Here is a 16882-nt window from a genome sequence, read left to right on the forward strand (position 1 = left end):
TAAAAGCAAAAAGCCCCCCGACAAATGGACCCTTGCTGTGCCTTTTTGGGTGTGCTCTCCCCACGCCCTCCCACGGACTGCGAGTCCTCCCAGTCTGCTGAAAGCCAGTGGTATTTTTTATTGCTTGTGCATAGAAACACTTCAGACCATGTCTGGTCTGCAGGTACTGCCCTCTGGGTGAGAAAGTGAAGAGGAATCAAAAGCGTGAGTCATTGCTCTAGAGGGTTTTCCAGCTGCCTTTAAGAGAAAATGATATTTTAAAAAATGCGCCTTCTGGCCTTTGAGAGCCCACCGTGTTGGGAGGGCACTGGTGGGGCTGGGCTGGTGGTGGGCTGAGCTCCTGCCATTTCCCAGCCCAACCTGATTGCACAGACCTGCGTCTCCAGCCCAGTCGCCCCGTTTGACATGAAACGGTTTCTCCTAAATCAGCACTCGAAGCTGAATTTAAGCAAAAAAAGCTCAAGCTATAGAAAATCGTGGTAGCAATGAACAGTGCTGCTTGCTGACGTCTTGCTCTGATGCTCAAGGTAGAGCTGGTCCCAATGGCTGCCGCCTCTCGGTCCCTCGCCTTCAGGCCTGGCCCTCCCAGTTCGGGGGGGACATGTCGGGGGCAGCGCTGTCCCCCTCGGAGCCGCCCTGCGCGATGCTGCTGGAGGTGAGGAGGAAGGCGGAGTAGGCGAGGTCAGCATCCTCCTTGGAGCTCTGGGGAAGGACAGGAGGACACTGTCAGGTGGCCAGGGACAGACAGCGGTGCGTGGCAGGGGGAAGGACAGCATTAACACGGGATGATGGGGAGCTTGGCAACCTGGTTTAGTGGTGGAATTGACAGTGTTAGGTTAGTGGTTGGACTCGATGATCTTGATGGTCTCCTCCAACCTAAATGATTCTATGATTCTATGAGGACAATCTGGCAGGCCATGCTGGTGCCAGTGTGAGAGCATCACCCATTTGCTCAGCCTCGGGGAAGACCCCAGACATTTGTGTGTCTGGGACTCTGCAACATGCCTGTCCCCACATGTCGGCAGCCAGCTGACCTGTCCCAAAGCTGCTGGTGTTACTGGGTTCCTGACAGTTTCCTTTATTACTCTGGTTCAGCTCTTGGCACTTACAACACCTACATAGCACCTTTGATTAGGGACTTTTTAAAAGAAGGGAAATCTGGCACCTTGGGTCACTGCTGAGTGGTGCCACTCAACCATGATCTTACCCAAGGGGAGGAGAGGCAGGGGGGAGGCAGGGGCTTTCCAGGGCCACAGGAGCAAGTTACAGCCCTTGCAATGGCAGAGACCTCCCTGTCTACCTCTGCCCCCTGAGCTGCTGCCTGCAAGGGAGCACAGTGTTGGGCAGAGGCTGGAAGGTGGGACGTGCTCTGGCCGTCTGCTGATCCCAGTGTTTTATGTTTATAGTCACAATCCAGCTCCGACCTTTCTGATGCTACCTGGGGCTTAGTGTGCCGTACTATTGTCTCTGCTCAAACCTGGGGTCAGGAAAGGGTTAAGGTCCCCCCATGGAGGCTGATCTGCAGCAGGTGGCTGCACCCAGGTAAGATGGAGAGCACCTGGCTATAAATAAGGCCCCTGGGAGAAGGCAGCTCCTTTGGCAGAAGCTGGAGGGCTGTGGCAGCGTCTTCCAGGTCAGTGGGTTCTCTCCTGCCTCCTCTTACCCTTTTTGCTTTCTTTGTCTCGGCAGCGCTTTCCGGGGTGGCCGCAGTGGTGAAGAATTCTGCAGGGAGAGAAGGGGAGGTGTTGGGGCGCTGGGGCCATGGGTGGGCAAGCTGTGGCTTTTGTAAGGTCCCTCCACAAACTCCTCCCTGGCACCCCTTGCCCTAGGGATGGAGAGCAAGCCCCCCGGTCAGCAACCTACCGTCCCCTCCTATCTGAGTCTCCTGGTTCTCTTTCACGTAGGTGCTATTGCTTGCGCTGTACTCCTTCACGCTTTCGAAGTCTGACATGCTGATGTTTGTCCTGTAGCTCCCGACGGACACCAGGTCTGTTAAGAGGGAGGAGATAAATACCCTGCGTGCTTGCTCAGAGTCGGTGCAAGCGCATCAGCCTCCAAACCACCTCTGTGCAAGGAGAGATGATGCAATGTAAGGGACAAAGCCCGTGGCAGGGTGGTCTCTGTCTCAGCCAGGGTGTTGGAGCTGACGGATGGGGTCAGTGGCAGAGGCTGGGTCCCTTGGAGCATGGGGGGGACCAGGGGGGAAGCTCAGCCCAGCAGAGATGGGAGCTTGCACCAGGTATCGCTTTTGTCTTAACATTGCTGACATCTGAGAGAACAGAAAAGGTAGGGACTCACCAGACCTCTTCAGCTGCCTGTACTTGAACACGGTGAAAGCTGTCACGAGGATCAGGAGCACGGCACCAGCAGAGCTCAGGGTTGTAACAAGCGTACTGGGGCCTCGGCTTTGATCAGAGCTGGAATGGAGGGAAAGATATCACTAGGCTGTGAAATGCATATATTTATTTTTTTTAATTATTCAAGACTGACTAAGGTATATGAATGTCCAGCGGTCTAAAATCTATATAGGATGGTAAATCTGAGCAAGCATGATGCAATTCAATTGACGAACTGGATTCGAGCACATGGTGGGGTAAACAAAACTGTAGGAGAGGTTGTACCAAAACAGCTACATCAGCAGCTTAGTCATAAATGTGTGAAGGAAGGCTCTCTAATCTTGGCAGAAGAATTTTCAATTAGTTTTTCCGTACCTGAAATTTCTAATTGTTCCCTTCAGGGACTGTGTTTTTGTACTTGGGCTAGAGACTAATTTCAAGACCTTTTGCCTTTTGCTGCAACTTTCTTGCTGCTTTTCCTCTGATATTTTGAGCTAAGTTGGATGAGATTTTTTCTTGTTGCCAAACCATGCATGTAGTGTGCAAACACCGTACCAACAGTGGCTTAACATAACCTTCACAAAAATAAGATGTGACAGAGGCTTGGAGAGAACTAACCTTTCTGAGGCAGCCACGCTTTGCACCCCATCTTTAATGTTGGCTCTTGCTTTGGGAACGCTGTCACCCTCGGTGTGGCTGGGGGGCTCGATGTTGGTGGGTGGCTCGGCGTTCAGGAGGTCGAGGCTGCGGCTGGCACTGCTTCCTGCGTGTCCCAGGGAAGGAGGGTGGTTAGTGGCAGGCAGAGAGCACAGAGATGGTGGCACAGAAACGAGCTGGGCGTATTTGGTGCATGCGGAACTGCAGTAGGCTTTGGCTGTACATGAGAGGCTCCTTAAAATGGGGTTTAGAGGTCTGAAATAACCTTGTTCCAACTAATTTATTGCAAAAAATCTCAAGTAGACTCTCTGACTATACACTTTTTCTAAAGTCTTGCATTTGTAAGTTCTGCCTCTAGTATTTCCAGAACAAATTTTGAATGCTTGGTTTGCTTTTATTCCTAGCTCTTTGCTCACCTAAGACAGAGAAATGAGGCTGTTTCTCGCTAACTGTTTTCACTCTTACCATCATCCACTTAAGATAATTGCCTGTGAGCTATCTAGTGCTAAACTTTTTCTTTGCTCTGCTTCTAATAATATTCCTTACTGCGAAAAATATCTTCATTCCAAAACTCTGCACCAAAGTTGAGACTTCACTCACTCGCTGCCCAAGTGAGTGGGGGATAGCCTGTCCTTTCCCACTCCCTACTGTTTTCCTGCTTAAGACAATCAGCTCCCCGGAGCACGATGCAGCTCTGGCTTACACGCTGTCCTTCACCTGGCAGGTGTCAGAAGTGACTTAAACTAAGTGATACTACGAATTGTAACAGCAATAATTAGAAAGGACAGGGTTAAAAAGTAAAAATGGTGTGGAAGGAAGTGATTTTTAGACTGGTGGGGATTTTATGACTGGGAAGCAGAAACCAGTGAGGGGTTGAAAACATCTGTGACAAGATGTGCAAAATCGAGGTGATCTTGGCACCTGGTCTGGGAGGCTGCTGGATGGGAGCACTTCTGCTTTGAGGTGCTGCAACCTAGTGGCTATGGCGAGGACGTTCCTCTCGGCAGAACACAGCATGGTCCACAGCTTTGAGGAACAGGAAAGCCCCTGCCCACCTTCGCCCTGGAGCTCACCTCCGGTCACCTGCAGGTACACGGCCATGGTTTCCCCAAAGCGGCCGTTGCGCTTCACTCCACACCAGTACCACCCTTGGTCTGTCTTTTCCACCGAGTCGAAGCTGAGGATGACTGTCTTGTTGTCAGTGTTACAGGTGACATTCGACCCCAGCTGCCTTTGGTCCGAAGCAGACATGGGGCTGCAGCCGGTGCTGCTCCACTTGCACCAGTATTTCTGGTAGGAGTAGTACTTGCACGGATAAGAGCAAGCCAAATTGACCTGCGAACCCACTTGTGCCTCCACTTCCTTCTTTCCTGTCAGCCCTGGTTCTCCTGTGAGGGCAAACAGAACATCAAGGCTGGTGTTAGTGGTCTCAGTGGTGGGAACTGTAGTCAGCAACAGGCAGTGGTGCTGCTAGAGAAGGTGAACAAGGAGACGTGTCTTTGAGGGAAAGTGTTCCTTACACTGCTAAATTAATGTTAAGGATGCTGTAGATGCATCTCTGGGTGAAAGCTGGGGGGTTTTTTTGCAAGGTTTGAGAAATACTTACATGAGAAACTTTTTTGAACACTTTCCCATAATACTAAAACCTTGTGTTTCCATTTTAAAGCTAATGGGATGGGGGGATTGGCACAATGATTTGCCTTTTATGAGATAAAAATTCAGAGTTGGAGCTCGCATCTCATCTCAGAAAGCCAGATCTGCTCCTTTGTGGTTCTTAGGTGATTGTTTTGTACCTACTCAATAGGCAGAGAACTGCCAACGCGTGAGCTCGTACCGTCTATGATCTTCAGCTCAGTTGACGACTGCTGCTCCTTCTCCTCATCTGTCATGCACCAGTAGTAGCCTTTGTCACTGTCGCTCAGCTGGTTCAGGACGATGGTGAGCGTTTGGTTCACCGGGCTGTCGTACAGGGCCACTCTGCCTTCGTACGAGGCCAGCACAAACCCAGAGCTGTCTATGATCCGAGCACACCCGTTCGTTCTCCACTTGCACCAGTACTTCACTGAGGCTGATCTTAGAGGCTTATAGTGGCATTGAAAAGTGGCTGAGCTTCCTTTTACTCCAGTTATTGTGGGAGTTCCTTGAGGAATTTTTGTCTCTAGAGATAAAAATGAAATAAGCAGCTATATGTGTCTAACTTTTGCCTATGTGGCAATGTCACAAGAGAATAAATATTCTCAGATCAAACAAAGCTGTTTTGGGTAAAAGAAGGCTAGGCGAAGCTCAGGGGCGCAGATGGCAGGAGGCTGCCCTGGCACTGATAGGAATTGCTCCAAAAGGGTCTGTCAGGCCTTTCTTTTTCCCAAGTTCACCAAGTGGTTGTTGTCTTTCTGTAGCAAAATTCTGAAATCTTGCTCCCTTTGCTAGGGGAAGGACAAGTCTTTTCCCTTCTATATCTGTCATCTTGAGATTTAAGGAATTAAGACTTGAAGAGACAGTTTCCTTGTCTCAAACTGGTAGGGAGAATTTGCCTTCTGGAATTTTGGGCTAGCCAGACTGGGGAAGATAGTCACTGCTCAGAAAGTTAAGGCTTGATACAGGCTTTATTAGTGATGGTTTAGTATGTTAGAGATAGCTAAATGAATAGAAGAAATAACTAGATGAGAGGATAGGCTAATAGCACTCTGCAAAGGGAGATGAAAGTGCTTGTTAGATAGTGAGACCGCTAGAGATGCTTCTAAAGAGAAGCAGAGATGAAGGGAAAAACCACTGGGAATAGCTTACCCTCATAGACATGCACGTCCAGTTCCTTTGTTTCTCCGCTCTCCCCATAGACGCCGGCACCGCACAGGTACAAGCCGGAGTCTTCCCAGTCCATCTGGGTTATCGTGACGCTGAATGAACCTGGAAGCTCCTCACTGCTCAGCAGAACTCGCCCTGTGTAACCCTCATCAACATTCCCATAAGTATCGACGATGTTATGGCAGCCGCTTTTATCCATCTTGCACAAGAATTTCCTGATGCTCTCATACTCTGTCCCGAAGCTGCAGGACATGGTCAGAGTGCTGTGCAGCTTCACGTAGAAGAGCTCGGCTCCCTCGGGCACATGTGGACCTGTGCACACAGAGACACCAGTCAGCGTCTACTGCTCTGTTGGTAACCATGTGTGGCTCCCCTATATCTCTGAAGGCTTTTGTAGCATAGGGTTTCTCTATACTTTGCTATATTATATGGTCATGTGCCTCTCCTGGTCAGAGCACGATCTACCCAGCTGTGTCCCATGGTCTGCCACACATTTCAGGACTGAGGTGGCTATGCTGTCTCACTGCCCACTCTATAGCGGGGTTTCTCCCAGAGCCTTCTTGCCAGGGGCTGTGGTGGGTTTGCACCATGCTCTGCACCCAGGGCCTTGCCCAGCAGTGCGGTGCCATCCTGCGCACCGTGCTCGCGTGGACTTGTGGGCAGGCTTGGCTGGCACAGCCACAGCCGTGGGTTGGAGTGTGCAGTGGAGTGATGGGCAGTTCTGCCCTCTGACCGCATCTCCCTGAATTCAAGTGGCTGAGAGAGGTCAGCAGTTCCTAAGCACTGTTTGTGACCTTAAGATGCAGTTCATTTAATCGGATTTTTATGCCAGATTTTTGGTCAAAAAATGCGTTCTGTAAGAGCACAGGGAAAAATGAAAACTGCTGTTTCCTGGAAGCGTGGAGCCTCATGAGCTTTTAGACACTGGACAAACTACTGTGGAGCCTTATTATCAAGGGAGGGGAAAGTAAGGAAATTATTCTTTAAGGAGCCCGGAGACTGTAATTACCTTCAGAAACATCCAGACTGACTTTGTAGGAGAGCCCTCTGCCATTGATACCAATACCGCACTGGTAGGTGCCTGTGTCAGTGGCTCTAAGCTCAGAGATGTTAATCTGGAAGTTTTCTGCCTGTGGGTAGTCAATGATGGAGATCCTGCCTTGGTAGCCTGGCGCAGTGTAGCCACTGGTGGAGACAACAGTAAAGCAGCCCCTGGCCGATTCCTTGCACCAGTACTTTCTGTCGTGTCTGTTCACGCTCGTTGGAGGGTAGAAGCATTTCACGGTAGCTGACCCGTTGAACAGACCATATACCTGCCGTGGTCCGAACACAGGGCTGGAGACTGCAAGAGGAAAACACGTTGGCTGTGAATGCCAGCTGTGCTGCACAACCCGACGGGACCGCAGAGCAGGTGGGGTGTACCGGGGCAAGCGTGGACACGGGGCTGTGCAGCACCACGTGGTCTGAAACGTCCCATGGCGGTGATGGGGTAGAGACGCTCCGCAAACCCTGCTCCACCCTTAGTAATGCCACCTCTGCTCTTAGGCCACCCACAAGACCTGTGCCCCAGACAAGTCACACTTACTTGATGCCTTGGGGGGGTATCTGCTGCTTGCAGATTCCTTTGGGAGGAAGGCGAGCAGGAAGATGAATGCTAGTAAAGTCATTTTTCTTGCGTTCTCTGGAAGAGACACAGAAGTTGGTGAATAATCACTTTAGCAAAATGATTAAGTTAAATGATCAAGTAATCTAGTAATCCTCATGTCTGGAGGATATGAGGGTTGTGGCTACTTGAGCTAGAGAGAAATACAGAATTTAATCACTTTTGTCAAGAAGTTAAACAAGAAAGAGAGTGGTGGTATCTCTGTTCTTGCCTGTGTTGCTGCATGGTGTCATGACTGCCCGTGGGTCTCATCCCAACACTCCGGTCTCCCATCGTGTAAAGTGAGGGCAGTTGGTCTTATGGCAAACTTGGTTAACACAAGGTCTGCAAGCCATCAGTGTGTCCATCAGAGCAGAGGTTCCTTGGGCAAGCAACAGCGGTGGTGTGCACAGCGTAAAAAGTGATTTTGGCCAAGCCAGGAGAGACTTGATTCAAAATTGGAAATGGTATCTGGTTTGAAACTTGTGGATCAGAATAGCCCATCACAAGGCTGAAGTCCAAAAATGGTCCAAAAGCTGCTGAGCCCTGGCAGGCTGGAGAGCCTGGTGGCAACCCAGAGCTTGACTGCTCACCTGACCCTTGCCAGGAGATACTGCTGCTTCTAATAGTTTAATAGCTGGGGTCATATTTTCTTTCAGCGTTGTTCACGCGGTGAAAGGAAGGTTTGTTTGCTTGTTTGCCCGAGTGCTAAAACCACTCCTTGGGAAAACCTGCTCTCACAGGATCACAGAATGGTTTGGTTTGGAAAGGATCTTTGAAAGTCTTCCAGTCCAACCCCGCTGCCAGGGGCGGGGACAGCTTTCACTAGGTCATGCTGATCAAAGCCCCGTCCAATCCGACCTTGAACGCTTCCACTGATGGGGCATCTACAACTTCTCTGGGCAACCCATTCCAGTGTCTTACCACCCTCACAATAAAAATTTCTTCCTTATATGCAAATCTCTTCCTTATGTCACAGAGCAGCGGTTAGACCTGAAGCCTGTATTTGATTACTGCCCAGATCTCTTCAAGGACATGCAAAAAGGAAAAAGTGTAATATTTTTACCTCTACTTTTTTCTTTCCTCAGTTGCTGGTACTGTTAGTGAGATGCAGAGATTTACGCCCCCACCCCCCCCTCCAAGAATCAGACTTAAACCAATCAAGCACTGTCCCACCTGGATATCCATCAAACCTACTACACCAAAATTAACCCTTGGCCAGGACACAAAATTATGGCTATTGGGGAATGGCAGACCAAACTGCGTGTCTCTTGAAATGTGTCCATAGTCTCAAGGATGAATATTTGTGACCTCCCCCTTGTTTTGGACGGAGTGACGGCTCAGAGGAAGCCAAGCCTCTCATTCACCAAACTGTTTTCCTTGGTGTGAACTGAGTGGGCTGCTGGACACTGCACGGGGCAGTGGTGGGAATGAGCATTTCCCGAGCGTGGCTGCTGATCTACCAGTGTACTCCAAGTTCTAGAGAAGATGACAGGTGCCAAGGAAAGTCTTTATAAACAGTGGAAGAAATTTGATTTCAGGGCATCAAGTGACACAGTTTTATTAAGGGTAATTCCCAGCAGAAGAAAGACTTTTATTTCCGTGTTAATATGAAAGGTGTTCTGTTGTGCTTTCTTCCTTGTATTGTGATTTCTAATTGCTCAGTGGCCACTTGCCTATGGCTAATAATTAACTCATTGAGCATGAAAAATGCTCTTTCACGCATATCCCAGAAGCAGCCAGCAAGCCAAACATAACACATCCTGCAGAAAGCAAACAATATGGCACAAAGAGGGCCTTGATGTTGGCCCTTGCTAACAGTGGTTCTGCTGGCGGATGGTCACCTCGCTGCCCTCCACCCCTTGCGCTGCAGTGCAGGCAGGATCCCAGCTCAGCTTTCCCCTTCTTGGCAAAGCTTGAGTAATCTGTTAGTCTGCTTCCTTCCCAAAGCAATCTGCTACTTCAGGGTTGCAGACAACATGGTTTTGTCAGATAGGGAAGGGTTACCAAGACCTCTTTTTTTGAAATAGATATAGCTGTGTCCAGAACGATGTGTGCAAGAGTGGTGGCATCAGGGTCTTTGTGTGCATGTTAGAGCAGGAAAGAATTTTTGCACCTCTGTCTCTGAGGACACACACGTGCACTTGTGCCTAGACAAGAACAACGGTTCCTGTTGCATGACCAACACGTGCAACTCCTGCAGCTCTGAGGTGCCTCTAGCCCTGCTTTCTCAGATGCTGTTAAAACATTCCCCCACTCACTGAATGAAGGGAGAAAACTCCCACGTACAGCAGGTCTGAGCAAGCACAGCCGCTGGTTACGTAAAAAGAAACCCATATCTGTGCTGTACTTCCATGCTGTCCACTGAGCGGGTGGCTGGAAAACCCCTCTCTGCTGCCGGCGCCGTGTCACACTCCAAGAACGATGCTGCCCAGCCTAGAGAAATGGTGCAAGTGAGCGTTGCTGGTCATTCTGCAACAAGCAAACGCCGTTTGAGATGCTGGAGGAGGATTTCGTCAAGCTGTTGGTAAAAGAGCTCCATTTGCTTCTTGCTTCCAAAGAACATTTGCTGCTGGATTTTTTGTCTCTAGTCAGAGGACAAGGGTTGAACATCAGAGCTCCAGGGAAGAGGAAAGGCTACTGAGCTCGTGTGAAAGGGAGTGCAAGTAAGTGGCCGTGCAAGTGCTTTGTATTAATGCCTCTACAGATGGAGGGGGGGTTGAAAGGAGAGAGGAGATGGGACAGCAGAGGTTTGCAGGGGGTTATGGAAGAGCCAAGAGGCTTGAAACTGGAGGGAAATGCCATGTGTGCTACCTTCAGAGCAGCTGGGAATCCAGCTTGTGTCAAGTGTGCTGGTAGATCTGCAGTGCTCTTATCCTGCTGTGTGCCCAGGGACGGTGCCTGCTGGAGAGCCAGTGCTGGAAAGGGCAGCGTGCCTGTGCCCAGCCTGTGCTCCCCGGGCTGCTCAGCTGCAGCTTCTTGGTGGTCTGTCCAAACTTTTCAGGGGTAGAGAAAGGGGAAAAAAATAGTGCCCCTTGGTTACATACTGTTGAAGTCTTTTCTGGAGCTGGCAGTGGAGGCAAGGCTTCACATGCAGATGCACAACCGTATCAGTGTGTCCTCCATATCTGGCAGCACCAGCTGCTTCAGAGAAAGGTGCAAAAATCTGCCCTGGGCAGTGATGGCACAGCTGGTGCTGAGGGGTTTCCCTAAGTCCTGGTGGGGGGGTCTGGTGGTTGGCACAACGCGTGAGGCTTGTGCAGTGCTCCCAAAACCTTCCAGCAGAAGCTGCATTTGGTCACGCCACGTAGGAAGAGTTGCACTGGCTTTGCAGATGGCTGATTCCCCACTGGTTTTGCTGGGGGCTGTGTGATGTGGCTGGTCTGGACTCGCTTGCCACCCTGGATTGCCTTTGCTCATGCCCACACCTCCTGCTTCCCCCTCTTGCAGGCACTGACCTGTGTGTCTGGGTGCCTGCACTGGATTTCTGGTAGCTCTCAGAGCAGGAAGGGCTGAGTGTGTGAGATCACAGTGTCCACACGGACTGAGGGGTGATGGGAACATCTCCCACAGGGGAAACCTGGTCCCACCACACCGCAGCAAGACCCTGTTTGGCAGCCGATGTGTGTGGCACTGGGCGGGTTGGTGCCTGCAGCCCGCTTTGCGTGCCCACCAGAGCTGCCAGGCAGGAGGGATCGCAGAGGCTGAGAGAGACCTGGACATACGAGTTGTGCCACAAGTGTCCATGCAGGCAACTAAGCTGCTGTCTGAAACCTGATGCGTTAAAAACCTAGCGAGAAGCTGTCTGCAAGGCAGTGCAGTGGGCTGCTCAGGAGGGAAAGCAGGGGGAACCCAGTTATTCCCAGTACGAAAGTGGCTCCAGGAAGCTGCTCCGCAGCTCAGGGCCAAGGAGCGGTGGGTGGGCAGCGTCAGGCTGGCAGCGCCCTGGGGCAGCCCCCTCCCATCCGCATCTTGGGCTTCGGGTCACCCGCGCTGCTGGGCCAGGCTCTGCAGACTGCTGGGCTGTCTCTGTGGTCAGTCTAAAACATTTTGAGAGGTCAAGGAGCAGGGAGGGGGGAATTAAAAGCTTGCAGTAGTTCTCCCTCCCTCCCTTTGGGGCACAGGGTTTGCAGAGAGGCAGCCATGGGGAAAGCTTTCAGCTGCACAAATGTGCGTGTCCGGTGTCTGCAAAGTCCCTCCTGCAGCCAAAGGACTGTGTCCCCTCCTGGCACAAATCCCAAATTCCCTGTTGCAGTAGCGGTCCTCTCCGGATCGTTACCAGCTGCTGACTGGAGCGGTACTCCTTTTTAACTGGTGGGTTTTTTTAGATACAACTCAAATCTTGGTTTTGTGAATTTACTTGCTTTTTGCATCATCAAAACCGCTGGGTTCTTGCTCTTCCCTGTCCCAAAGTAACAGGTTTTGAAGGTTTAGAACACAAAACCAGTGTTTACAGCTGAACTCGGCATGTGGGAGTTTGCACATTGGTGCATGAGCTTTCCACTCTTAACCCTGGCCTCTGGACACGGGTGTCACCGAGATCAGGGCGATGGCATTACCTGGTCTGGGACGCTTTGTTTGCTGTGGGCTGCTGTGTTTGTGTGTGTAGTGCAATGGGGATTGCAGAGAATGATATTGTACAGAACCAGAACGGGACAGGCTAATCATTAGCAAGAATAAATCAAAACAGTTGTAATATGCTTCAAAACAGAAGATATAACCATTATTAGGTAAATGTCATTAACTTTCTCCTAGCCACTCAGTTCCATACTCTGCTTGAGTTGATGTGTCTGTGAGCACGAGCTTGGGAACGGCTGCTGAAACCCCCACCAAGCGCAACTGTGTGGGTGTGGGAGTGCATGAGAAGCCTGGGAAGTGTTCGAGCATCAGTAAAGCCCAGCTGTATACCTAATACCACAACAACAGGGAAAAACTCATTATGCCTTGTAACATCTTTCCTTAATTTGGGTTTCGTTGTGTTTCTTCCTACCACTGCAGAACATCAGAGCTTGGTGCATCCATGCGCTGCACAAAAGGGGCTTCATTGGTTAGGGCCGAGTGAGACATGGACATGGCGCAGTGCAGGTTCGGTGTGAAAAGCCACGCAGATGGAGTAATTACGAGGTCCTTTACAACATAATGACCTTTTTTCTTGCTTTCCAACTCAGGACAGCTAAATGTCTTTATTGTCTTAGTGTCATCTTGTGAATGAATAACGCTATCCCTTTGGATTCAGTACATTGCTCTGCGCTTAAACCTCACTGCATTACGCCTCCGCTGAGTGGCAAAGCAATGCTCATGCTGTGTGTAAAGCTTTGGGGACGTTAGACCCACTCAGGCCCCACAGTCAGTCTCTCTTGCTTGTACAGACATGTCTTCAGGTGTCTTTATCCCTAGAAAGTGGTTCATGGCGCCTTTGCAGGACAGCGGGAGGTTGGTCTGGAGTAGCTATGGTGTGCCGAAAGCACTGTGGGGCTGGTCTGGCTGGGAACATCACCTTCCTCTCCAGCACCACTGTGTGCCTAAACTTTGAAAGAGTGCTTTCAAGTTTCCAGCAGAAAGTGCTCTCAGACCAGGTGAACTCTTCTAAATATCATTCATTACAAAACTTCCTTTGGGTTTCTGTGGTGCTTTTGTGACTCTATCAGTCCTCGGGAGGATTACCTTCAGATTTATAACGATCTGAAAGAGATTGGGACCTGACCCCCGAGTTACGCAAAGCCAAGCAAGCAGCTGCTCTTGCTGGGTATGAAATACCAGAGTTCAGCGTCCAAGTTCTGCTGGCTCAGCTGCAAGGTTGAGCTCAGAGCAACAGGTACACCCCTCACCCAGCCTGCCAGGGATCAGCACAGTCCAACCCATTAGCTATTAACCACTGCTCTTAACAATGACCCATGTCAAGGACGCGCTACGGGAGCAAGGAAACATGAAGAGCTAGACGCCACATCTGTAATTCTAGCTGAAGATTCTGCCTGTTTTATAGAATGCTCGCTGTTATTCAAATATTGGAGAAATAATAACATATAGAATGGGGCAATATCCCCCCCTCAATCCTTTTAAAGCAAGACCCACTAATACCAGGAGTAAGCTGTGCAGATGCAAACTGTTGTAGGCACAGGCAGTGCAGAGCAGCAGCATCAGGGGGTACAATGCGAGAAGAAGCCCTGCCACGTGTGCTAGGGGTGATTTTTGGAGGTGCTGAAGAGTTGGGTGCCTAGAAAAAGGGCATGGCAATGGACTTCTTGCTGTGCAGGACTGGGGCTATCTAAGTCTTTACAGTGCCCAGCAAGATCACTGCACACATGGGCTTACTGTGAGTTTTATTTGCTGTGGGGAAAGGCAACCTATCCACCCTGTTTTCACGGAGTTACGAATCAGCAATCAACTTTAAGATAAGAGATCAAGCTGACATAAACACACACAGAAAAGGAATATTTCACGTTCCAAACTGATGCCTGCTTTACAATACGGAAAGAATAAATAGAAGGTGCAAATTTTGTGATACAGTGAGCAGAAACAGCTAGACAGATCTTTTCAAAGACTATCAGGATTTGCTAAGAAATCAGCAGTTTTAAGAACTTCTGCAGTCCTTGTGACCCTCCTAGCTAAGAATGTTTGTGAGTTGCAGTTAGACACTGTCCTATATGAGCAATATGTTCTGGAAAACAAATGAAAAAGAATAACCAGGCAGCCCTCATGGCAGTGACCGAAATTGCTGCTGAGATTGTGCTGCTGACCTGATTTTCTGTTCCTTGAAGCTGTTAGATATACCATACACGAGCTGGTGACCTAACTTCGTGTTCCTTTAAGGTGTTAGACACCCCATACAACAACTGGTTGCTTTCAGATAAGCGTATCACGGTTCATTTGTTTCTTACTTTTTGTTTCTTGTCTCTCGGGCTAGAAAGTGAAACCGACTTCAACACTATGAAACTATTCTTCCAGCGTACTATTACTCGTACTGCAAGGAGCAGGAACTGCCTACAATCCCAAAGCACTCGCTGTGCTGCCGCAGTCCGTACCACGCCGCTTGCGGATGGATGGATAGCGCCAGTGCACGAGTCGTTAGCAGCATAATTGCTATTAGGAGCTGGTATTTCTCTGAACTTCAGAAAAAATGTTTGAAGTCCCATGTTTCCTTTGCAGAGCAACAATTCAGGTGTGCAGAAACCTGCCCTTTTGCTGTTGGTATAGATGTGAAAGGGGTCTGCCAGCTTTCTTGTTTCAGCTTTAGGGCACCATGCACATCATGTTCACTTATGCTTCGGTATCTATTTATCTTCCTTTTAACTGTGCAAACATGGTAGCTCTTCAGAACTTGCTTAGGACATAACCATAACAAATTCCCTTCTTAAATTTCAAAATCCACATCCCCATGATTATGTCCATGTTGTGATTCAAAGACTGTAATGACCATATACTAACTTGCAACAGTTAAGATGACTACAGTCATTTATTAACATCTGTTATTTTCTATGTTAAAACTTAATGCAAATATTGTATGGGTAATAAACTTTTTTCCCCAAAGGAAAGATAAAAATCTACTGCAGAAAAGAGAACATAAACATCATAAGCCTGATCCTATGCTTCTGACCTTCTTTCAGAAGAGCTCAGGCTCCCCACCAGCAAGACCTCCACACCTACTGACTGCTGTTCCAGAACGGCTGCTTCCCTTCGCACGTGTGAGGAAGAGTCCTTAAAAGCATCTCAGGGCTTGTATTCTTCTCCTTCCCCATCTGAGTGGTGTTACAAAAGATTTCACACTTCAGAAAGACAACAAAGAAGCATTACTTACACTCCAGGGTACTTCTGCAGACTGTTTTGTACTTCTTGCTTTCCCTTTCGGAGTGACTGCTCCTCGTTCTGCTGGTGTCTCGGTGGCTGACCCCAGGACCTCCTGTGAGTGTCCTGCTTCCCTCCCGCAGCCGGACACTGGGCTCTGGCAGTGCCAGCCTGTTTTAAATACTCCTCTTACCTCTAGCCCTGCATTTCCACCTGTTGTGCCTTAAAGGAATAGCATCCAAAAACCCTGGCAGGTGAGCACCACCCCACGCGAGGGCCGGGAAGGCAATGCCCATGCCAGCGCCGCTGCCAGCTCCAGAGCGCACGCTCTTCTCTACCTCCTGATTGCACGCTGCTGTTGCACAACAGCTGCCCCGAGGGTGGGCTCCCTGACATGGTCCAGGGTGCTGCTGCCTGCTTTAGGAAGGAGCCAGCGGCTGTGTGGGGTCAGGTCAGTAGAAGGTGGTCTGCTCTGCTGGGAGCAGGGTACCTTTGAGATGGCTTTCTGCTTGGACAGGACTCGGATGGCCAGGGCAGCTGTGATTCCTTGGTTTGAAACTGGGTGCCTACACCTGGCATAGAGAGACTGGGGAGCCTTGTGGGGTCTGAGTATGCGAGGGGCCAGCCAGCCCCCTTCTCTTTGTCAGCATTGCAACATCACCCTTGAGTTGTGACTGCGTTTCCTATCGTCCTAGGCAGGAGAGCCCTTTGCTGCCAGCACTGACCTGGCTTCTGATCTTATCGTACCCCCAGCCAGCAGTGGAACAGCTCTGTAGGGCAAAGCTAGACAAAACCAGGTGGTTTCTTTTAAGGAGTTCCATGTGTTTTGGAAACCACTGTCCCTAAGAAGACCCCAGCTGGTGTCCCGGTAGAGCAGGTCTGTCTCCCTTCCCTGCTCTCTCCAGCTTCTCTGCCTCATGGGAAGAGCAGGAGTCTGGGTGGACAAGGGTTGGCCTTGTCTGTGCAGACCAAGAACACTGTAAACTCTTTAAAATTGAAAATAATTAACAGGAGCTTTGCTGCCATCTTCAGCCTCATTTCTCTGTTTTTCTGCTGTGGGCATGTCGGGGGCCCAGATACAAATTCCTGGTGGTGTGGGGCTGTCAGAAACGGAGCTGTATGAGACAGTAAAATTAATGAAGATGAAAGTATTTGTATCATGTGGAATGAATCATTAGCTTGCTTTACCTTGTACTAATGATACAAAAGCAGTGATTTCTTCTAACTAGGGGGTCACACAAAGCTTTTCTCATCTGCTCTCAGTGAAAGCTGATGAGCTTAAACAGGACGGCAGCCCCAGGCACTCCTGCCGTGCCTGAGAGCAGTGAGATCCTGACCTGGAGTCGGGACGTTTAGCAAACTTGTCAGAACCTAAAGCCAGTCTTGGAAGCACCTTTCCTCTGGCGAAGGGTGTTGAGCTCCTTTCTTTCCATGAACGTGCACCTTTTGTGATGAGGATGGAGCTTTGGAGGTGAGGAAGGCTGCTGCTGTGCTTGGACAGGGTGTTCTGCTGGGGACCTTGAACTGAGAGAACAGCCACCATCTTTCCGAGGTGGGAACAAACGCTGATCCCCTCGCAAGCCGTGTCCTTCCCACCAGAGCAGCTTCTCGGGCTGATGTTGGCATTAGTTGTTCTTCTCAGGCTGGGCTTGCTTGGCCACAA

At 49.8% G+C, this 16882-nt stretch overlaps 1 protein-coding gene across 1 annotated transcript; it reads right to left on the reverse strand.

Annotated features, from left to right (window-relative positions):
• Positions 1–95: 95 nt before the first annotated feature.
• PIGR (polymeric immunoglobulin receptor) lies at positions 96–15520 on the reverse strand. The gene is made up of 11 exons (XM_075443129.1): positions 15233–15520; positions 7381–7476; positions 6805–7137; positions 5778–6107; positions 4828–5151; positions 4067–4381; positions 2955–3099; positions 2299–2417; positions 1864–1989; positions 1664–1722; positions 96–702 (listed from the first exon to the last, which is right to left on the reverse strand). The coding sequence occupies exons 2-11, from the start codon at positions 7460–7462 to the stop codon at positions 571–573; spliced, it is 1965 nt and encodes a 654-aa protein (XP_075299244.1). The 5' UTR covers positions 7463–7476; positions 15233–15520; the 3' UTR covers positions 96–570.
• Positions 15521–16882: the final 1362 nt, after the last annotated feature.

This window comes from Opisthocomus hoazin, chromosome 25, assembly GCF_030867145.1.
Source record: "Opisthocomus hoazin isolate bOpiHoa1 chromosome 25, bOpiHoa1.hap1, whole genome shotgun sequence".
In the NCBI taxonomy this organism is placed as follows: domain Eukaryota; kingdom Metazoa; phylum Chordata; class Aves; order Opisthocomiformes; family Opisthocomidae; genus Opisthocomus; species Opisthocomus hoazin.